Source organism: Alligator sinensis, unplaced genomic scaffold (genome assembly GCF_000455745.1).
Source record: "Alligator sinensis unplaced genomic scaffold, ASM45574v1 scaffold766_1, whole genome shotgun sequence".
Taxonomy (NCBI): Eukaryota; Metazoa; Chordata; order Crocodylia; family Alligatoridae; genus Alligator; species Alligator sinensis.
Window position 1 is genome coordinate 485,673 of NW_005842390.1, and position 23,315 is coordinate 508,987.

The 23,315-nt window shown below is 45.6% G+C and overlaps 1 protein-coding gene across 1 annotated transcript in view; it reads right to left on the bottom strand.

The window, feature by feature from the left end:
* The window catches only part of ARL8A (ADP ribosylation factor like GTPase 8A), a 28,991-nt gene extending 12,040 nt beyond the window's left edge, over positions 1-16,951 (bottom strand). The window contains exons 1-3 of the mRNA XM_014522740.2: positions 16,847-16,951; positions 5,590-5,670; positions 4,325-4,398 (exon numbers count right to left, since the gene is read on the bottom strand). Of these exons, the coding sequence (XP_014378226.2) occupies positions 4,325-4,398; positions 5,590-5,670; positions 16,847-16,864 (173 nt within the window). The 5' untranslated portion in view covers positions 16,865-16,951. The remainder of the gene's footprint in view (positions 1-4,324; positions 4,399-5,589; positions 5,671-16,846) is intronic.
* Between the last annotated feature and the right edge of the window lie 6,364 nt (positions 16,952-23,315).

Genomic DNA, 23,315 nt, shown 5'->3' on the forward strand with positions numbered 1-23,315 from the left:
ATTAAACGAATGCTTTGCCTCATTTTCCATAAAGATCATGACAACTGTCACTGCTGCAGGGAGAGGTGGCTATCAGGACTGAGAGTAAGGAAGTGGTAGAGCTCAAGGGAGGGGACTGGATAATCTCAGTCTCAAAATTTTGAAGGAACCAGTTCATGAATTTAGAGGTCCCTGTAACAACTGCAGAATGCCAACACCAGACTATGGTATAATCTCAGTGGAATACAAAGCTTTAGTGTAAATTCAGAAAGAATAATGAAATAAACATAAATGGAAGATGGGGTAAAATGCACATGGGTTTGCCAAAGACGGATCATGCCAGAGTAGAGTAGGAGTAAAGTAGGCCAGAAACCCAACTCCTCTTAAAACAGTTTGCACATTTTATGAGTGAGCTTATACAACGAGGTTGACTGCAACAGTTGGAGACAGAGTTCTGATCCAGGAGATCTTGCCAGCCCTGTTTTCCAATGGGAGACACTAGATTTCAGAGCTAGACACCAATGCTGGTGTGTTCAGAAACCAGCACCCTCATGGGTACTGCTTCATGTCACCTGACTCCTTATGCAAAGGAAACTTGGAGCAAATCTTCCCTGCAGTGAACCCAGGTTATCACCATTCAGATTACTCTAGCCCAGGTTTGAGTAGCCATACTGCAGAGCCCTTCTTGAGTTGCTGTATAATTCTTCCCCAGTGCATTGTGGGATTTCATGTCTATTCTTGCAGGCATGCAAGGAATTGAGAGAAGATACTGGAGGACCATCACCACAAGCAATTTAGCTTGCATTTGTAGTGCCCAGTGGGAGGGTTCAGGACCCAAACTTCAACTCCTGGTCCTAGTCAGAATGTTGCTAAAATCTAATACTTAACTGAAGAAAGGTGTTTAATGGAGAAGGGGATTATGGGCAATAACCAGTGAAAACCCAGACTAACCACGCAATGAAAGGTGTACAGTTCACTGCATGAAGCTGTTTTGGTGCCAGTGTCACTGTAACCAAAAAGCTAGTGAGGGTAGGGAACAAGCACATGGGGTGTTGTTTTGCTTCCTAAATAAAGTATTATTGCTCTTTTCAATTCATATAAGCACTTTGATACTGCTTGTTAAGAGTGCCCATGGCCTCTTAGAATATTCTGACCTAACAGGAGCAGCAGGAAAGGAGCACAGAGAACTCCACAGTCCAGCTAGCATCCAAACAACTGCCTGCTGAAGCAGATTAAGAAGAACACCAGAAAACCCAGAGCATCCAGGGAGCAGAAAGCCAGGACAAGGGTGACGGAGTGCTAAAAACTGCCAGGCTGGCTCAGCCACATCTCCAGAATGAGCTAACTCCAGAGTGGGGGCCTGCTACTCAGAACACACTGTTCCAGGCATCTGTGAACTTCTCCCTGGGGACAAACAGCTACAGCATTCCTACCAGGCATAGGGTAGTCATAAAGAGAAGGAGGGGTGGTGTCTGAGCAGCCTTCAGTGTTAACCCCAGGTACAGGGCACTGCAGTGCTTTAGCCTACAAACTGCAAGAGTGCTGACAACCAAAGGGAAGGCTCCAACTCGAGGAGGACTGGCAGACTACCAGAGCCGGCCTTGAGCAAAAGCATTTCAGGTTCCTGCTGTATTTTGCTTGTCCAGAAGCAGTAAGTGGTTTAATAAAACGTGCAGGCTACAGATATCTTGACAAATGACTAGGCTATGCATCTCCTCAAATCCTTATACTGCTCACTTTGCCAGTCAACTTTACCTCTGCATTATATGGACTCAGCCAATGCCGTTAGTTCTGGCTTTCATCCAGGGCCCAGTATCGACCATAATATCGGAAGACCAAGGAAACTCCTTTTCATCAGACTGGGATGAAGTAGACAGAGCTGAATGTCACCAGCATTTTAGGATGCCGTAACTCATGTCAAGAGTGTAGGTTGTAGCCGTGTTGGTCTAAGGACATAGGCAGACAAGGTTCTTTGGGTGAATCTGATATCTTTCATTAGACCAACTTAAATAGTTGGAAAAAAAGTTACCAGCCCAAACTCTGGCTTCTTTACTTTTCATTCCATCCAGGAAGAGCACACACCAACTGCAGAAACTTCCTCAGCCCGACAAAGGGTTTTTAAACCCAAAAGCTTGCTTAGAATTTTTTTTTCCCCAACTATTTAAGTTGGCCTAATAAAAGATATCAGATTCACCCAAAGAACCGTAACTCGTGTCAGTGCATTCTTCCAAACCTCACCTAAATGGGGAACAGACTTGAAATTTGTGGTCCTGGGGAATGAAAATTAGGCAAACCTGTCTCACCGACTGGTCGGTTAATTTCATTTCCGATTATAATGCAGTCAAAAATGAGATTCTCAAATGTTTTTGTTACAATTCTGTGAAGAATTCTTGATCGGCAGCTTCCTGACAAGTAGTCTGCACACAACTGAAATCAAACTCCAGAGCCACTCTGACTGGACCCACGTATGTGCTCTAATTTGGGGTGCCTGAATTTCTGAAGCTGAAAAGAAAACTGAGGCACTCAAAAATCAAGACACATTTAAACAAGTGAAGGCCATGGTAAATGTCTTCACCAGCTGCATGAACATAGCTCACACTCAGGTTTGCAGGACAAATATTTGCCATTGCAAGCATGTGACTTGCTCACTATAGCCATTCTGCTACACTTGTTTGGATAGTTATTTGATTTTTCAGTAATCTATGCCCCCAAAGCAACACAAAAGCAGAAACACAAGAATCTGCCAGGGGCAGATCCCGGCAAAAGGAAATGTTCACATCTACAACGTATCCTAGAAAAAGGCTTTTCTTTAAAACACGCCCCAAGATTTGCCACTCATGAACTCTGGGGAATAAAAGCAACTGCCCACAGTAGCCCCAAGATCACCATCAGCAGGGATGTCAAAGACCTAGCCCCTTATCTGACCCCTGGCACTGTTCCTGGGTCTCATAGTTGACCCACATGGCTCACACCAGACTGGTCTTGCATACATGACCTGGGATGCATGCAACACCTACTTCAGGAGGCATGCCATATCCACTCTGGGATGCATGCCACACAGTGCCAGCTCTGAATCCATGTTGCACATGGTACTCCAGCGTGCATCCTGGATTGCATGCCACATGCGGTTTGTGTGACCAAACTTTGGAATAGACTCCCGGTGGGGGTGGTGCAGGCACCTACCCTGGAGATTTTCAAAAGAAGACTAGACACACACCTTGCTGGGGTTATTTGACCCCAGCAGTCTTTCCTGCTCTGAGCAGGGGGGCTGGACCTGATGATCACACAAAGTCCCTTCCAGCTCTAAACTTCTGTGAATCTGCGGTGCAGTCCTGGGCTGGCAGGGGAGGGTGCCACATGCAGTACACGTCACATGCCAGTCAGTCTGGGACATGTTTGCACATGGATGCCGCACAACTGGAACAGGTGCCATGGGAACTGGCTCTGGCATGTGACAAAAAGGGAGAGTGGGGGAGGGTTAGACAAGTCTGACTTTCCTGACCTACAGAAATAAGTTGTGTAAATCGGTTCTGCCCACCTTTAGAAACCCCCTCAAATGAGTGACAAAGGGAAGTACTAAACTGAACTCTAAGGTCTAGTCACATCAGCAAGGGCAACAGAGGCTCAGTTCAGAATGCACGAGCCTGTCAATGCCAGCGGGGAGCTATTATGCTAGACAACATCAAGCCAAATAATCACTCTATTAACTCAGGCTCATAGGCCAGTGGGAGCATGAAGTAAGGGACAAGCGAACCGCTCCCCCTCAGTTGTATCCTGAGTTGTGTGAGCTAAGCAGATCCATTCACAATATTGTAGGGGGGGCTCCACTGTGCCCAGTGTTGGCACAGAACTGACATTCATGACGTATGTGGCTATCAGAAAATGCAAGCAGCTGTGACATGTGGGCCTCTGTGTGTATGCAACTCAGAGCAGACAGCCAGGCTACAAGCAGGGATCTTTAATTAAAATATTAACATCATGTTTACTAGTCGTTCATAAACAGGGGGAGTAACTGGAAGGAAGTTGGAGGGTAAATCTTCAACAATGACACCTATGGGACTGCTGCACATAACAAGACACTTGCCTGATGCAACACTGAAAGAGGATTTCCACCCCCCTTGCTGTGGAGACCACTGGCCAATGCCACTCCATGGCAAGAGAGACTCATCCTGTAAGATTATGCTTATCCTCTGCAATTAATCTTGTTTTTGTCAGTTTACGTTGGCTAGAATTACCCAAGGGTCTGTTTAAATTATTTTTCACCCTTCCCACCTTGCTCAAAATTTAATACCAGGAGCCCTCAACATTTCACAAGAGGAAGACAGCAAAACTGCAAGTTACTTACACGATGGCACTGACTCCTCGGCAGTATCGCTCCCACATGCTACGAAAACGAGGCTGACCACCAATGTCCCAGAGCTGCAGAAGGAAGAGGAAAGTAAGACCTTACCTGAACCCCCCATAAGCATCCTCCCAGACAACCACACACCTTGCTTTTTTGTTCCATACGCTCCCATGACTCCCACCACCACCAGGTATTTCCCTTTTCACATTCTGCCACAAAGCATTCTCCCATCTTTAGCAAGTGGCTGGTTTACTCTGCCAGTACCACCAGCAAGCCCAAACCAAGTAGGATGCCCTTTTTACTCTGCCAGTTGCACCAGCAAGCCCAAACCAAGTAGGATGCCCTTATTCCTTGAGAACATCAGCTGTTTATACTTCTGACCACCCAGTTAGGACCTTTACTAATACTGTACCTGCACTTCATTAGTGGAAATAATGCTGGGTTTGCTTCTTCATGTGCACTCACGCAAAATGTCCTCCAAGTTAACAAGTCCTTCCTGAAAGGGCTAGGGCCTAAGGCCCAGATAACAGCTTAAAGGCCCCCAAGAACCTGCCACGTGTCTTCCTCTGCACTCACTAGGCTGATGCTAGAGGAATTTCTTCCCACTGAAGCTTTCATGCATTTCAAGCACTCTATTTTGGGCTCAGAAGTGTTATCTGCAGCAAACCAAAGACACAGTCTGCACTAGATTTTGTGGAACGAAAGAGTATCAGGAGGCCCTTCAAACCCCAAATTATTTTCTAGTTTGCCAAACCAAGTACTCGTGGGCAGCACTGGATGGGATACAAATGTGCGCTCTCAGAGACACAAAACTCTAAAGATCACAGACAGTAACTCCTATGAATGGCACCCCCATTAACAGAGTATCCCATAAGCCTCACCCTTCCCTGAATAGCAAGGTAACTTTCCTTCCTGTGTCCTGGACAAATTTAACTCCCTCTGCTAATCTGGTGAGACATCAAGAGCGTGGTGAAGGCCATCAGGCAATTCAGTGACTGTGCGACTTGGCCAGCAGTTTTTTACTGCTTAAGTAACCCTCAATCCCAACATACTGGCACCTCTGTAGGATGCTGGTAGCAATTTAGAAGACCAGACTTTCCAGACTAAGCTGTTGTTGAGGTTGGTCTATTTTTAAGTCTGCCTACACACTAGTCAATATTACCAGCATCTTTTTAACCTACTGCAAAACAGCACACTGATCTCAGTACTTCTCACTCTCCCCTAGTCTAACCACCCCCACAGCAGAAGCAGGGCTTGTGTCTTACCTTTATGGTAACATTTCCCTTGGTGATCTTCCTCATATTGAAGCCCACTGTTGGGATCATGTCTTCATTGAACTGTCCCGACTACAAAAAAAGCAAACCAGACTGAAGTCAGCTGCATTAGCACTAGAGAGCTTGGAAACACCTAGTACAGCATGAGGTATCCATGCTTCCCAGACTGTGGTTGAGCAAGACTTCAGTTATTCAACCCTAGCCGGAGGTGATCTAGATGTCCTGCAAGCACCATCCTAGAATATGCCCCAAGCGTTCCAGCCTGCTCAAGCATATACCAGGTTGTGCTTAATGCCAGCAGCAGAAAAGGGGGCAAACCAGAACAAGTCACCCTGCATGCAACAAATACACCCCAGCACCTTGGAACAGAACACAGCAGTCTGTCTCATATGGGTAGCTGTCCTCATGATAGAGCAGGGGCATTGCTGCCCTTGTGAACTAATTTGCCACTGTAGTGCTAGCTATGCATTGAAAGGAGACACTGACTCTGAAGCCCAGTAAGGAGTATTCGAATACCACCACTCTTCCCGATTCATCACGGACTAAAGCAGATGAGAACGGAGAGGTGCAGGTCTTCACAAAATGACTTCTCACCTACTCTGAATAATTGTTAATATAAGGGAGGCTTGCATAATACAGTAAGTATGCCTGGTTCCTACTGAGTGCTTCTCAACTACAGAACTCAAAAGCACTCCAAACAGGGGGGTTAGGGTCACTGTATTCATTATATATGTGTGGAAACTGAGGCACAGGAAAGTAAGCAACTCATCCAATATTAGCCAACAAAACTATGGGAAGACCAGGATTTGAACCTAGTGTTGTGTCCACTGAGCCATAACACCCTTGGAAGAGAGCCCAGAGAACTCCACTGATTTTTTTCCAATATGACCTTTGCCTCGTGGTCTCGCTAAATGACAAGGTCTATAAACATTTGAAAAGGTTCCTAAGATTACATCATGCCCTTTTACTGTTTCTGGCAAAGCAGACTGGAAAGCACAGGTCTGAGTTGTATTGGGCCGGTGCTGAACTAACTCTTCTCAAGGAACTGACCCTGCAGTCCCAAACAAACTGCCCTGCAGATCTGCTCTAAAAAAAAGTTTCCCTGATTCAGAGGTCACCAAACAAAGCCTATTAATAGGCTTGCAGTAATCAATGCTACTTTTGTTGACCACAGCCAAGTGCACAAGTTGGGCTGCAGGCTAAATGCTACAGTTTGGGGCTGAGCCACCATTGCAAGACTACCTTTGTCCTTGCCAGTGCAGCAGTGACCCCAGGACACACTGATCAGCATTTCCCAACCAGTGTGCCCCCCACCCCCCCGGCTCTGCGTCCACCCGCTCCCTCCCCTGTCACGTTTGACCAGCGTACCATGGGATGGAAAAAGTTTGGAAATGCTGCCTTAGCATTTGATGAGGTAAGCTGCTGCTTATGAAAGCTTATGCATCTTTGACTTAGTCTATAATGTGAAAATCTACCCTGACTTCTGCCTGACTTCAGACTAACATAGCTAACTACCTCTCTGATCAGCCATATGCCAGGTGCCCTTCAGCTGCAAGCACAGCCCTGGCCACGCTCCCTAATATTTGTCTATAAAGAGCAGCCCTGAACACAGTAAGCTGCTGTCTCCATCATGGCTGTTACCTCTCTCAGTTCACATGTGTGGATCCCCATGTGTCTGGTCTGCTCTCTAGGGGTGGACCCATTCTGGTGAGCAAGTTGAGGGATGGGATTAATCCAGGTTGCCTGAAAAAGATCAGGGGGGGGGGGGGGGTGTCTCTCTAGCCAAGACCCTGAAACCAAGTGCACGACTGGAAAAGATTTTCTATCACTAAGGTACCTGAGGCTGATCTGGGAAGCTCAGGGACAGTGCCATGGTTGCAGAGCCATCTCTAGTGACTCCCACCAGGTGTGAAGGAGTGCTAGGGTTTGCATCAGAGATAGGTCCTTTGTGGCTGGGGGCTCCATCTTTCATATCAGCTACCTACTAGTCAGAAGCTGGTAGGTCTGAAATTCTAAATCCCCCAGCTGTTAAGGAGGAGGAGGAGCTGCCTATCTCTTCTGACCCCCTAGTCACCAGTCACCTGTGGGGATGGGCGCACAAGGACCAAACCTTTCTGCTACTCCTCTCCTGGGTGAGAGATTTCTTTTCTCTCCCTGCAAGCCTCAGTTCTCTCTATTTGACTTCCATATTGAAAACTCCTAGGTCTGACTCTACTTCTGCTCAGAGATTTGTGAAGCAGGAGAAGCATGGAACTGACAAACATTATCAGCAGTTTCAATGCTGCCCTTAAGTCTGTGAATAGCAGAACTGAAACTAGGTTAGTTTTATCAAAGCCACTGCTTGGTAAAATTATGAGCAAGCAGCAGCAAGGGTCCCGAAGCCCTCCCCTCATGGACTCAAGAAGCCATCACTGCGTAGGTCACATGTGGAACATTATCTTCACCACCATATGGGCTAACAGCGTTTATTTTTAATGAAAGCTTATGTTCTGCTGAAATTCACTGGTCTGCTCCACTCGCTCCAAAGGCATTTACAGAGAATGCTCCGCTCTATCAAATGGATTTTCCATGCCCTGGGAGGCGGTTTGAAGTGAGGTATATCAACACAGCAGTCGCAAACACGGGACTCCGCTTCGCAAAGTACTGCTAGTCAAACCTGTGCTCCCTTACCAGGGCTGCGTGAAATAAGAACCTTTTCCATCTCCAAACGTATTAAGCATGGCTTTAGACAGGGTTAATGCTTCACCTTAATTAAGCACTGATATTTGAGTCCAAAAATTAAAGAGTAGTCACAAATTCCTATTGCTCAAATCTGCCTAATTTACAGAGCTGCTCAGCAGTCATGATGGCAGGTGCTGGCCAGCCCTAGTCAACCTACCTTGTCTCAAGCTGAATGCCTAAAACCAGAGGCAAGGCCAAGAAATATAGCTTTGCTTTTGGGGATGTCTCCCCCTGTCAGACTCAGGCACTCTCCACTCCTACTGAGTTGAAGGCTTTGTGTCACAGCCGCTATCTTTAGTTTCAGGTAGCACAGGATAAGAAAGCTCTTAAATTCCATTAACACTGCTTCTTCCCATGGCCAAACAGCTTGACAAAGACTGGGTAGATCTGCATGTTTCAGACTAATTATCGGCAACATTTTTTAATGATGGATTGGATTTGGGACTATACCTGCGTGGTGCATTCCACACCTCTCAAGTCTTGAATATACTAGGTCTCCGGTGCAGAAGGACAGGCGCAAAGCACCAGATCAAGCCCTCCTTGTCCATTTTCTTCAGGGAGTCTCCTATCTTGTCAAGTGTCTGCTGCTGCATTAAGGCAGAAACAAGGCAGAGACTCCACTTAAACTGCTCTTTATTCTTTAATAAGCACTGTTTGTTCACTTGTCTTTGGCAGCAAGTCTACAGAGAGTTTGCAGTCCAACAGCACTTCCATACCACAGCTGAGTGAGGTAAAGATACAGAGAGAGATCGATCAGAGAAATCTGATCCCCCATCATACTTTCTGTTCTCTCCTGCCCCGTGCCTCTGTTGGGGACACTTACTTGTGCTGCCTTATTTGTCCAGTTCTGTTGCTTTAATAACAGCGGGTACTGAGCCCCTTGAAAGTGCTCTACAGCCACGCCCTGACAGAAGTGCATGGCTGCAGAGTGTTTTAAAAGCGCCTGATCACGCAATAAATTAAACCTCATGTAATGAGCGTTCTGATGAAGGTGCTCCAAAGCAGAGTGCTTTCATTAACTTCCATCTGTCCCTGCGCACGATGCGATTAGGGCTGGCCCGATGCAGCCCAGCCTCACCCCACAGTGCTGTCTCCAGGATGGGAGGGGTACAAGATGGGGGAGGGAGCTCTAGGCTGGGTTTGCCCAGCCTGCACTTGCGGAGCACTGAAGTGGGGCAGAGGTGGGTTGGTCCCCCCCAATCCCACCCTGCAGACAGCACTAGAGATGGGAGGGAGGGAGGCAGGGTTAGGGGAGAGGCTGCAGACAGGCAGCTCCTCCTGGATCAGCTCCAAAGTGGAACTTGATTCCCTCCTCCCTCCCCAACCCAACAGCAAATGTCGGGGGGCAGGGGGTGTCGCTGTAACTCATGGTACTCTGTTAAGCACCATGAGTTACAGTGCAGAGTTGCACATCTGTCAGCCCCTTAGCTGAAATATAACACACCAGATACTCTATGGAAGGGGGTAAAAAGTTGAGGCTGTAGGGTTTAGTCTGCTATTCATGGGACAGAAGCCTTCCCAACCTGCCTGAATGTACCCTAGCCTTGACACCACTGAGCGACTGATTTTTGGGATGAAGGCGAGTTCAGTCTCCATGGCCCATTTAATTCATAGTCTCTGATGAGACTGCCAGTAAGAAAACCAGCTGACTGACACGCTAACAAAGGGAAAACATCAAAAAATAACATTTTTTCAGTTGCAACGGACTGTACTACTTGTACAAGTAGTGGCAAAAAGGAAACAATATCCTAACCTGGATTCTAGCTAGGACTCGCTAATCCTACACTTCCCCCCGAAGCAGAGTGCCAAGGGAATTGATGGACATTTCAAGGTCTCGTCTCATATGCACATCTTAAAACACAGCAGAATCAAATGAGGTTTACGCCCCGTTTTGCTTTTTTACACCATGTTAAGTGCTACAAGTCCCCAAGGTTTTGTTCCCTGGGGGGTGGGGGGCGGGTTTGTTTCTTTTTGGCATTAGGATTCAAGTCTCGTAAGTCCCCATTACCTTAAAACTATGGAGAAATAATGGCAATAATGCATCACATGTAACAAGCAAGAGAAACCTAAGTAAATGAAAACGGAAAAGATTTTTTTTAGATTCAAACTAATGTCCAAGAGCTAGAAAGAAGGATCTCTTTTACATCTCAGTTAAGCCAGAGAAAGGTATCACAGAGATTAGTTCTGCAAGGAGACTTGAATGGGGAAGAGAGAGAAACATGAACAAACAGGAAAGAAGATTTTACATAGTCTCAATATTACTAAGGTGAGGAAAAAAAAAAATCTTGAAAGCCCCACATCTTTCAACCCACCTTTTAAGAGAAAAACAACTAAAAAAGCAGAGCTATATTCCTATATTTCTCCCTCAGCTCAAGAATGGGGCTTGGGCTGTGCTCTGGGAAGAATGCTGTACTGCTTAACAACCGGCTGCAGAAATGTCGTGAGCTCATAAAAATGAACATGTCTAGCAGACAAGTGCCCCACCATCATGATATTCCTGTGATTTATGATCTTAAAGCTATCACTTTTTCCTAGTTTTAATCTGAATGTGGAGGTTTTATAAGGCCTGCAGCCTCCAACTCGTATATAGCACTGAACCCGACTGCCAGCGAAGAGAATTTATGTAACTCAGATCAGAACAGTTTAGTGCCTTTAGCCATCAGGTTTTACTTCTAAATACAGCAAATCTTCTGGGTCTTTAAACCTCCTTGCAAGGTTTCTTCCATTTCCTCTTTTATATTTTAAATGCAAACTCTGGTTTCCATGAAAACTTGGAATCACAACCACATGGATGCCAGACGTAGAGACCACCTAAATATGACCCCATCTGCAGAGCAGGGGGCGAGAATCCTGTGGAAACAGTCCACGGAAAACAGACGTGCATCAACATCTCCTGGTCTCAGCAAGCATTCAACCCATCTTCAGAACTCGCTGCAAAGACACTACTGGACTCAATCTGGCTCGATACAATGGTGTGAACACGGCCAACCTGAGTCAGATATGGTCCAAGGCTAAGCCCACCTCACAATGACACTGCCAGGTTTTGGCTGTCTCTTCTACAAGACCATGGGAAAGTTCTTCCCTATAGCAATATAATATAAGTGGTATTGCTGCACCTCTGGCCCTGGAGGCAGGGCCCCTTTTGGAGGCTATCAAGACTTCCTCTTAAAAGATGATGCCTCCCACAAGGAAGCAGAACTGCCCTGGGATCAGGGTAGGCTAAAGGCCAGCCAGCAAAGTGTGGGCCAGGCCTGAGTCCCACACACAAAGGTGTTAATTCTTATGGGGGGGAAGCAGTGCTCTCCTGAACAACGATGAGATGGGGTGGCCGTCCCCAAAAGAGGAGTGGCCAGGAGCACACCGACTTCCCAGTCCTCATGGGACGAGGGGCAAAACTGAGTGGGCAAGATGTAGGTGTATGTAAAATACCAGATTAGAGTAGTGCAGAGGAGGCTATGAAATTCCCTTATTGCTCATCTTCCTCTTCTTCTGAGCTCTCCTTTTTTGGAAACTACTAGCCTGTTTCCATAAAGCAGCACATCTGCTGGGACTGTGAGCATTATTCTTACTAACCAAGTACTCTATTAGAGCTTTGACAAAGAACTGAGATTTTTAAACATGTTTTTTTTTTGGAAATGACTGTCAGATAATGGCTCTGGTCCCTCTGGCAGCAACTGCAGCAGGACTGCAAAAGATTGGGTGTGCACCGATGAGGAGCATACCCCAAATCCGTCAGTATTACCTACCTTCATTGCAGGGGAGGTACCCCCTAAACCAAAACAAGAAATGGTTGTGCCAGAAATTTCCTGGGTTCTTGCCTCTGCATTCTCCTACCTTACTGGTACCACCCTACATGGCTCCTGACCCCCCACACTTTTGGCTGCAGACCCCAAGCAGCTTAGCAAACGGCTGCTCCACACTTAAAACCGATCTTCTGAGCACTCGTGGTTGCTAAAGAGTCCAAGGCGCCATTAGCTAGATCAGGGGAATTAACTCTGGTGCCGAGGGCGAAGTCCAGCTGCAGTTATTACATCGCACTGTCTGCCAGCATACGTTACCCTTGTTGTTTGTCCAGGTCACCTCATATTTTTTTCCTAACGTGCTGCAATGCTTATATCAAACACTGCTCTTCACCCTGAAGATGGGAGCATCTGAATACTGGAGAGAGCAGCCCTTGTGTGCAATCTACCTGTGAACCACACACATTACTTCTCAGTTAGTGAGCATGGGGGACAGACTGTGCACCCTGTTAATCAGAGAGGAAAGTAGGTATTGTAAGTGGAGTGGCTGGATATTAAAGGGAAGCTGCTGGAGAAAGAGGGTCTGGCGTGAACTACATGTAGAGGACAAAGGCAGACAAGGTCAAATCCGATATCTTTTATTAGACCAACTCAAATAGTTGGAAAAATTCTTCTTTGCAAGCTTTCAGGTACAAATATCCTTCGCCAGGCAGAGGAAGGTCTGCAATTGGTCTGTGCGCTTCCTGGATGGAGTAGTAAAGAAGCCAGAGGCCAGCACGTAAGCAAGAAAGCCAGTCAGTTAAAATGTAAATTGAGGTAGTCAATAGGTGACAGACAGGTTGGGGGGGGGCGGGGGGGAATCAAACAGGCTGCCCAAAAAGCCTATTTCATTGCCCTGAACAAACAAGTTACGGCAGGCTAGCAGTGGTTTGAGTTAATAAACATCTAAGCACAAATTGGACATTACCTGCAGCCTGGAAATTTAATTTTCACTCATAATACTTGTATTTCACTTCTCAACACACCCAGAATTCATTTTCTTTGACTATTTCTGAAGTCTACATGCTTGTTTATAAGCCAGTGCCCCAACTCATCTTTAAATATCACTGACTCTCAAAGGGAAGAGTCCTTTCATGGGAAGCAGCAGCTTGAGTACCCATGCACTCATTGAGCCCAAAACCAGGCAGGCAAAAGCAAACCTGGAAGGTACATCAGTGTTTTATCAGTCTCCTTTTCAAGATTTTGAGAGCTGCAGTCTTGACTTTAGTGTTGATGCCAGAAATCTAATACCTTCAAAAACAGGTCCTGGCACTGACAACACTCTCACCAACCAACAATGGTAGGAAGAGCTCACAGGATGGCCTCTTTTGGAGCTTCATGAAACTTTACAGATGGAAGGACAGTTTTGTAGTTAAAGCACTGGTGACCCTCTGGCTCTGCCAGACTCCATGTCTCTCCATGGACAAGCTGCTTAGCACCATGTCCAGGCAGGTATTTATGTGCCTATGTCACACTGTAGGCGGAACTTGGGTACCCAAATTCCCAAGTCAGTGATCCACAAAAGTAAAGTGATCCAAGTTAAGTGACCCACAAAAACTGCCTAATGCCTAAACACTTAGGAGACAGAGTCCACAGACTCCTAAAATTTTTGGCAAAACTTAGGCGTTTTAAGTTCACCTAACTGCACATGTTCAGAACTGTCACTATCTTGGCCAAGCCAAATGTTTAGATGACTTGCTTTTTAGGATTAAAAAACTGAACATCCCCGAGCCAAAGCCCCCAGAGGGGCCTGATCCAGTATGTGTACACAGCCCACACATCACCTATGCTACCACCAGTGTTCAGCACTGACAGACAAGCTTGCTCAGGAGCACAGCTGAGGGTTGGCATGGTGCCCTCTGCACAACAGGCTAGTGCAGGCATTAGCTACCTTGTGCCATCACAGGTTGCTACTTGTGATTCAGCCGCTTCCATGGGCCATGCCCCCCTCCCCCAGAGAGCTACAGATGCTGTGAAGGAAACAGATTAAAAAAGAAAAAGGCAGGCATGAGGACTCTGGGGGTGCCGCCTCTGTTGCTGTGGCTAGAGCATGCTGCTAACTAGATACAGTGTCTTTACAGTCTGGATCCGGCCCATGGGCTGTTGGTTGCTGACCCATGGCATAATTAATTAGCCAGGAAGTGGGGTACCTGGGTTGTGCCTTCAAAGAAAGGGGGGAAAAAAGGTAACCCGCACACTGTCATGGTGAAGGCAGCTGTCCAGTCCCGAGACACTTACAAATTCTACATCCTTCTGAGCCTTCTTACATCTCTGCACTCCTAGAGTTTATAATCTTAGCGAGGGACCGTGCCAATTTTATAAAGTGAAGTTTTAAGAAACTAAGCAGAATGAATAGCCCCAAAGTTAATAGATTTAACTTGCCATGAAAGCTGCAACCTCCATCCTCCATTCCACTCTTGGTATCCCATGAGACTGTCAGCTAAAAGGCTGCTTATGGCCAATTATGGGGCTGGTAATGGTATGGACACCTGCTCCCTAGGAAATGGGCTAAAAGCAAATGCATTTAAAACAAAGGTCACCAGCTGGTAATTTTAAAATCTGAGGTGACCCAAGCTAGTTTCAAACAAAGAGAAAGACTCCATGTATCCCATCATCATTTGCCTCAGTCATCCAATCCCCAATGCTGATGTATTACTGACTCTGATCTCCTCTCCATCTCCCTCCATTACACTGTAAAAAAGCCGAGTGAAATTCCTGATGCAAATCTGCTCTTAAATTGTAATACAAAAGAAGCACAGAAATGATAAATGATATCAATCTTTACACCCTCTCACTTTTAATCCATTTTGTTAGCTCAGCATGCAAACTCTTGGGGGCAGGGAATCTATAGCATCTCTAAAGCTCAGTGCAAGCTCACAGTACTATATACATGATTTTTATTTGTTTTTGAATTTTCCTGAAGATTTCAGAGAAGTGGAAGAAAAGTGAAAACTTCTGGGTTCATGGGACAATGCAGATAAATAGCATTCTTAGAACAAATTGGTTTTGAGCATCATTTGACCTTGAAGTACAATCTGAAAATCACTGATTATATTAAAGTGGTACCAATTCTCCCAACAGATCTACTACCCTTAGACATTCAGCATCAGAGCTGCATCCAGTTAACGAACAACAGGCATTTTCTTTTTTAGGAACATAGAATATAACTTAATTATGTTCATCCTGATTCTATTTCTTCTGTATTTGTGAGGTCAAGCCAGGCTTGACAGATACCCATCACATTCATTTCAATCTGAACTGTGCATATATAACACCTGCAATGAGATAAAATGTTTTCCATAGAAAGAGTGATCTTTATGATACTGTTGCCCTATTGTGCAAGTTTACATTGTATGCAATGAAGTAATGAGATGGGGGTGTGAGAAAGCCACCTAAATATAAATAGACTCCTGAAAGGATCTGCTTGGCTAAATTTTGAGAAAATAAGTTTGCAACCAGTCTTTAGAAGTACTGCTTTGTGACAAGTAGGGAGATCTTAACTCACTATGACGACCCTGGGGCTTCTACAGCTACGCAGCACCAAGTCTTGAGATCTAAGAGACCAGCCTGGGGGGAAACTAAGAAATTAGAAGAAAGGAAGGAAAAAAAAATACACCGTGCCAAATGCCGTATATCCATTTACTCTTCAGAGTAAGGGGACCCAAAAATATGGCCCCCAGTGCTGTCTCAGTCTGAGCAGACCTACATGGGGCATAGCATGCTTCAGACCAGCCACAGACAGGGCTTGGGGCATGCGCTGCTGGAATGGTTGCCACATGGGGTGCAGTCTGGCTGGGGGCATGTAGTGCAGATCCCAGGCCAGCTAGAGCAGGTGTTGTGCTGCACACAATGCCCACACATTGGCCACGCTGCACTGAATGTGGCACCTGCTCCAACCAGGTAAGGACCCACCCTGAATGCAGCGCCTATGAGCACCACGTGCAGCAGGTGTTCTGGCAGGTCTATGATCTGTGCTACATAGCCCTAGGTAGACTGTGCCCCATGCAGCGCACTTTCCAGGCACGCACACTGCAGGCCCCAGACCGGTTGAAGCAGGTGCTGGATCTGGTACACTGAGGAAGAAAGGGATGGGAAGAGGTCTGCTGGCCTGATCTGGCCTGCTGACAGGCCCCATGCCACTCATCCAGCCCACAGAGCTGTAGGCTCTGAGCACAGACAAGCTTATTGAGTGAAGTGCTTTCCTTCGGTTCCTGCAAGCATCTGCAGCAAGGAACCTATCCCTTGCATATCCCAACCCTAGCAGGTAGAATGAACAAAGTGTTGTTTCAGTCTATGAAGAAGCTAAATACCTTTTATACCAGGGGCTCTCAACCTTTTTCTTCTTGAGCCCCCCCACAGCATGCTATAAAAACTCCACGGCCCACCTGTGCCACAACTGCTAGGCTTCCCAGCCCCACCTGCATGGCCCTGGATGCAGCAGGCAGGGCTTGGCAGCAGGGAGCCCCAGGGCCCCATTCACCTGGGCAGTGGCAGCACAGAGACTCACCCACCCACCCGCAGCGCCACCTGCAGATGGAGGCCGTGGGGCCGGGCAGGGTGAGCCCGCCTGTGCCTCCACCCCTTCCTCAGGACTCGCCTCAGCCCCAGGGCTGCCAAGGTAGCTCCTCCCCACGCTGGGCTGGGTGGGCACCCCAAAACCTACTCGTAGCCCCCCTTCAGGCTTCAGTACATTTCCAGATACACACACAGAATTTCATACTGGCTCCATTGCATTGATGTAAATATACCTGTGCCAACGTCCACATTGCAGACTCAATCTTCACAGACAGTGCTCTATCATGAGTTTATAGACAGGCAGTTCCAGCACCAATTCTGCTGCTCACTAAGATGCATGACGAAATTAAGAAAACTGTTAGTTTCTCTACCACTATTCCATACAAAAACCACATCAATTTTGTGCTGCTGATCAGGAAAACCCCACAGAAAACAGAAGCAGCAGCAGCAGCCACTGAAGACGATCCAAGAGGGACAAAGAAAAGGTAGAAAAGCAATAGCAAAGTGCTCTTTCAGAAGCATTCAGGGAGCTGGGAAGTCGAATACAAGTGCTGGATGACACTCATTTTTAAGACTCCTAGCACATGGAGGATTATATGAAGTCTCAAAGCAGAGTCCAGGTGCATCACACAAACTGCTGGAAGATGGACTGGAATTTAATGGGGGGCCTTGGCTCTGGCTTTGATTAGCAAATACCCCATCTTCACTTTTCATAGCAATCACCAGTAAAGATAAGGAAAGCATGGAAATCTTTTGAGCCCTGACCACATTATTGCTCCACAAATTTTACTATAGGTGAATGCCTAAAATTAGAAGAATGGGAAGCGTTTGGGGAAGTTGGGTTCTGGGGAAGCTGATGTGAGAAACAGATTCAACTTTGTGGTGTCAGATGTACCAGATGACAAGCAGCTTTATATTCACCACATACATCTGACACCCCCAACATGAGGGCCCGTTGCACGGATGAGATAACTGATGGACAGAGAAAAGCATGCTGAAGTGGTACCAGAGCAAAACAGGCAATGTTTGTGGGATGAGTAAGGCAGAGTCCACAGCACTTCCCTTTGGTTGAAGGCACACAGCCCACAATCAGTCAATTAAGTTCAAAGTCTAGTATCCTTGGATTTCTCACTGATGCTCAGATCTCACAAAGCATTCAGGAGTATTGATTTCTGCGATCTCCAGTTGGCTGAAAGACACTGTCCCACCCATACAAAGGAAGACCTGATCTCAGTTATTCATCTCTCAATTGGATTGCAGCAAGAGGTAACGGTGGTTATAAGACTTCAGAAATAGGAAGTTCCAACTAACAGACAACATTGCAAGATGGCCCCTCAGTAGGCTATCATAAGCACATCAAATCTATTCTTCATACTGACTTCCCACAGAATAATGAATCCAGTTCAACTTGTAGGTCCTAAGTTTCAAAAGTTCAGTGTCTTGGGCCAAGGTATTAAAAAAAAAAAATTACCTAAAGCTCATGGGTGAAGATAACTGTGGTCAACAAGTTTGCACAAGGAAACTCTCTAAAAATAAAGCTTGTCTACATGTAGAGGGAACTATCTTAGAGCTAGTTCCTTCTACAGTCTGGGACTAAGGCACATCAACACATCTCACTACCTTCTGCTCCAAGCATGGGGCAATTGTTTGACTGGTCCTCTCAAATACATCACAATAGCCTTCACCCCCCTCCCAAAGATACTCCACTCTGGGTGTGTCTACACGTGAATTAACTCTGGCTTAAATTTACTGCACAAATCACTACGCAGTAAGTGGGAATAGGCTGGCGTCTACACATGCAGGTGTTAAGGTGCATTAACACTGGATATGGTCTGACTTGCTACTAAAGTTAGTCCCAAGTCAGTCACATACACAGTTTTACTCCACAGTAAGGCGCCTACGTGTGTGTTACTGAGCAGTAACTAATCAGGTATAAATTTGATGCCTGCATGATGTAGGCATCAAATTTATGCCCACATCACTGCAATGCACTATATTTACTGCACAGTATGGGCATACACGTGTAGACACATGCCTTTACTCCATAGTAATTTAGGTTACTAAGCAGTAAATGTGCACATGTAAACATGCCCTCTACGTGCTTCTCCCTGTGAAATAATGAACAAAACATAGTAACAGATATTTAATTCAGTATTGGTAGTTCTTAATCCATTACTACAACATGCTCACACTATGGTTATGGACATGGAATAAGAATCCTTGTAGAACTGAGCAGTATCTTACTACACCCAGACAGTATCAGAACAGGCTTGGGAATTAAGACCTTAAAGAAGGCAGAGCTGATGCTTCCTGAGACTAAGCTGCCTGCAAAGCATTAAAATATTTTTTATAGTAATGCATGTGAACTACAGTATTCTCATGCCATCATTTAAATCTCCACTTTGATCAAAAGGAGAACTCCCACACGAAAGAGGAAAGCCCCTTCAAGATCTACAAGAAAAACCAACAAATGCAACTGATGACAGAGCCCAGGCCATTTTATATATTCCACCAGTGGAACGCCACAGAAACAATAGCTGTTATGGATTCACAGGCAGAAATACTAGACGATTCTCTGGCTCCCCTGAAGGTAGGTGGGAGAAGGTTGTGTGGGATGCTCTAGGAGTGACTGTTAGAGGGTAGCTGGACATTGGGCTCCTTGTGAGGAGAGGGGACTGGAGGTCCCCCATGGAGGGGGCTGGCTGTGACCAAGGGGAGGCTGACCCTGGGAGATGGGGGCTACATGGGAGTCTGAATAAAGGTTAGGAGTCTGTCAATTGTGTTTTACTATACTCTTGTCAAAGCATTTGATCACTTTTTCTTTCTTATACTATTTGTTCTTCCTTGCAATAAAGCCTTTTGTTTTTCTGTTACTTTACCACAGGGCCTGTGGTAAATCAGGATTTGTGGACAAATTAATAACCTGAGCACATGCATTCAGCAGAGCCATGGACAAGAAGATTACACTGACAGAAACCCATGTTGCATCTCTAGGGGCACTCTGATGCCCTAGGGCTTTGTTACAATAGCCCAAAACATCAAGACCTACAAATATCATAGCAGCATTTGCGATCATTATTCTAGTGCTCTCTTTATAACGGATGAATGTGAAGAGTTTAACAATTCAAAACAGGCATTTTTTTCACTTTTTTCAAAACATTCTCCCAGTGCAATCACTGTATGAAACAAGAGGATAGCAAACTATAATTTTTGCCCTCAATTACAGGTGAACAAGCAGTAAAAGTCCCCACAAACACAAGCCACAGACAAAGTAAAATGAATATATTCAACTGCCAGCACTGGTAGTCTCACGTAACATTATGCACCTTACGCAGGAGCTAAAATTGTAGTTAGGGCTGCAAGTAAACACTCACTGCATATTTCATTTGCTCATAATCTTCCAGTTTCAGCCCAAAGGGGAAGTCTGGGGATGACCCATTTGGCTGATGAACCATTCAAGTAGGGAAATACGTACTTGGAAAAGACGCAGAGACAACATTTTTTAACATAGGAGCCTGAAGTGGGGATCATTAGGCATCTAAATAAAGGCACCTTTTGTAAGTTGCTATGCATGCAACTGTTCCCACAGGAACAGGGTGGGAGTGAAATGGGAAGTCTTTACATGCGAGTGCTGCAGCAAGGTTTGCTCCCATCGCAACACAGTAAATACTAACCACGTAGGAATTACACTGTCTTCTGTTGGGGAAGCTCAGCTTGGAGGCAGTCTCTCTATTCCTGAAAGCTGCTGAGCTGCTTACCAGCAAAGTTGACAGAGATAATGTTCAAATGATCAACTGAAAGCTAAAGTGACCAAGTGACTCAGCATCCTCCTGGCTTTCATTCCTGTACTCACAAGGGTGCCTTGGAAGGTCACAACTGGTATGAAGCTTATTCCTCCCTGGCCCAATTTTCAGAACTGCTAAACACTTGCAGCTCCTGCCAATGTCCAGTGGCGATGTAGGTGCTTAGCACTTTGGAAAAGCCGGAACTGTGGCAAACAACTCAGCTTTGTAAGTATTTCTGAAGAGAACAAAAGCGTCTATGTAGTAGGCTTTATCTGTGGAGAGTTGATATGGATTGAACACACTCCCAAATTTCTATCGTGCTTCCTAAACCCGAGCTTCAGAAGACCACACCCATGCCACTTCTCTTGCAACACACCTCCCAGCAGAAGGAGCAGTAGAAGTAATAACCCTTGGTCAAGTTTGTTTTGTTGATCCTGCTAAAGATGAAGGGGAGGTTGCAGAAGCCAAATAGGCCACAGTGCTCTGGTCCTGCAAGTCAAGAGTAGCAAAACAATACTTTGCCTTCCCACTCTTCTCTCTTCCATCTGCTTAAAACAGAAACTATCCCTTTGGTGTACACTGCATTACTCCAGCAAGCACACCTGGATAAAGAGTCAGCTACATGGTACTACTGTGCTAAGGCAGTGATACAGGCTAGAAGAGGCTTTACAAGAAGGAAACCAAGAAATAAAAGACAGAAGTAAATTTAATTGGTATCAAAGCAGCAATTCTGTAATTCATTCACTAACCAAATCACTAGAAGGTGGTAACTGTTCTTAAAAGGAAAACATCTATTCCTTATGACCTGGATTCTTTGTTTGAAAAGGGGCAGGGTGAAATCACAAACCCACCCAACTAGAAGTGATTTTATTATTCACCCCTCCTCCAAAGCAACTGCTGATTTAAAAGATTGCTTCCATGTGTAGTTGGCTAGCTATCTCACCAGTTACAAGGTTCTTCCAGCGTGGTATTTCAGGTTAGTATACACAGGAAAGACCAGCCTCACAAAAGGCAGTACTATGCCATGACCATAACTTGCCAAACACTACCAGAAGAACACTTTGGAACAGTTTTCTAAAATGGGTATTAATAGACTGCAGCATACTTCTTGCTGTACTGGGTAAAAAGATCTAAAAAAAACCCATGCCAGTAAAACCACAAGACTCATACAGTAAGGCAGCTTAGATAACTGTTCCTGAAAATTATTTGACTTGTGATGTGCCTAAGTAAGCAGGCTAGAACTGTTTAACAGTTTTGGATCATTTCAATCCCTGACATGCAGAGGCCAGTATATCACTGGTATTATTCAATCAGTACAGATTCCTATACCTTTCCTTTGGGAGCGTCTCAGATGCTCCTGTCACCAAGACGTTACTTGGGCTATGCTGTCACTGGGAAGAGGTATGTGAAATTCTGTAGACAAGGCTCTGTGATTTTCATCTTGATGTAGCTAATTGAAGTCAAGTCTATTCTCCCCCACCCCACGCTTGTAAGTTACTTGAACTGGCTACATACCCGGATACATCACAGGGTCTTGCCTTCACATCAGGATTTTCTCCAGCAAGACTCATCTCAATGGAAAACATGCAACTTTTCTACTGTGCATTTGTAACGTAAGAATCTCACTTGGTCTTAGTTTGACGAAGGTATAGAAGGAATGTTTAATTGGTAGATATTGACTCCAGTTTTGTGTACTCTCTCTGGGGGAGCACTACATAATGGTTTGAAACTTGGCATGAAAAGTCACACACCTAAGGGAAACAGTCTACAATGGTTTTCAACCTTTTGTTCATTTGCAGACCCCTAAACAATTCCAAATGGAGGTGCAGACCCCCTTGAACTGTAAGTGTAAGGATTCACATATTTTTGATTGATCAGTCATATTTTGCAAACCCCTTAAACATAGTCTATGAACCCCAGGTTGAAAACTGCTGGTCCAGATAGTTGGAAAGTTTATAGTAAAAACCTGCCACCCTGCAAGATGAAAAGTGTACTGACAGGTATTAGTGACCCTCAACAGCCATCATTTTCAGTTCTAAAGCCAACCCCACTCAACACCAAGTATTTTCTAGACTCCAGCCCTGTACCTACAACCATTTGGTTCCTAGAACCAGTGAGTACACGTAGAGCTAGTTCCTTCAGTGACAGCGACCTTCCTCCTTGGATTTATGTACATGTTTTTTTTCTGTCCTTCACAGCTGCTACTGTTTGCATTTGTAGCAGGCTTGGGCAGTATCTGGTGTTCTGGGACCACTTGAAGCCATTGAATTCTCTTTTGCTCCACGTTGATTTCTTTCTCAATTTGGGAGCAGCAGAGAAGGCTTAAAAAAGCAAGAAGTCAACAGCAAAAAAAAGCAGATTTAAGCCCTAGGCTTAGGTAAGTTTCAGCATGCGCTCTCTCACTTTACAAAAATTATAGTTCTGCTTTAATGTAACTTGTATATATTCAACATAATCCAGAGAATCAGAAAAATGGAGAACCAAGCAGAGAAAGAGCCAGGCTCCTGGGAGAGAGAGCAGGTCATGAGAGAATCTAACCCCGAGACTGAAGGCTGCAAATCCACGTGTTTCCTTAATAGACAAGTGTGACCAGCTTCCTCTGCATCCTCTGTTTCTCTGTATTGCCAAATCACAGCTTGTCATCACATAATTGTCTACATAATTGTCCAGCAACTCAAGACACGAGGAGTCCAGTCCAAAGAAGCTCTCAACGTAGCTGCATCTTCACCCACTTGCCCAAGTAGCATATATTTTCCCTTGGAGTGGGGGTGGAGGCAGAGGGGGACAGACACTGAGGGAAAGGAGCAGCAAACGTTGGGACTAAGGGACTTCAGCAGCTGCTTCTGTCCCCTAAAATGCACTGCAAGGAGGATTCCACAAAGGAAAAGGGAGGGAACTGGGGCCTAAATCCAGCCTG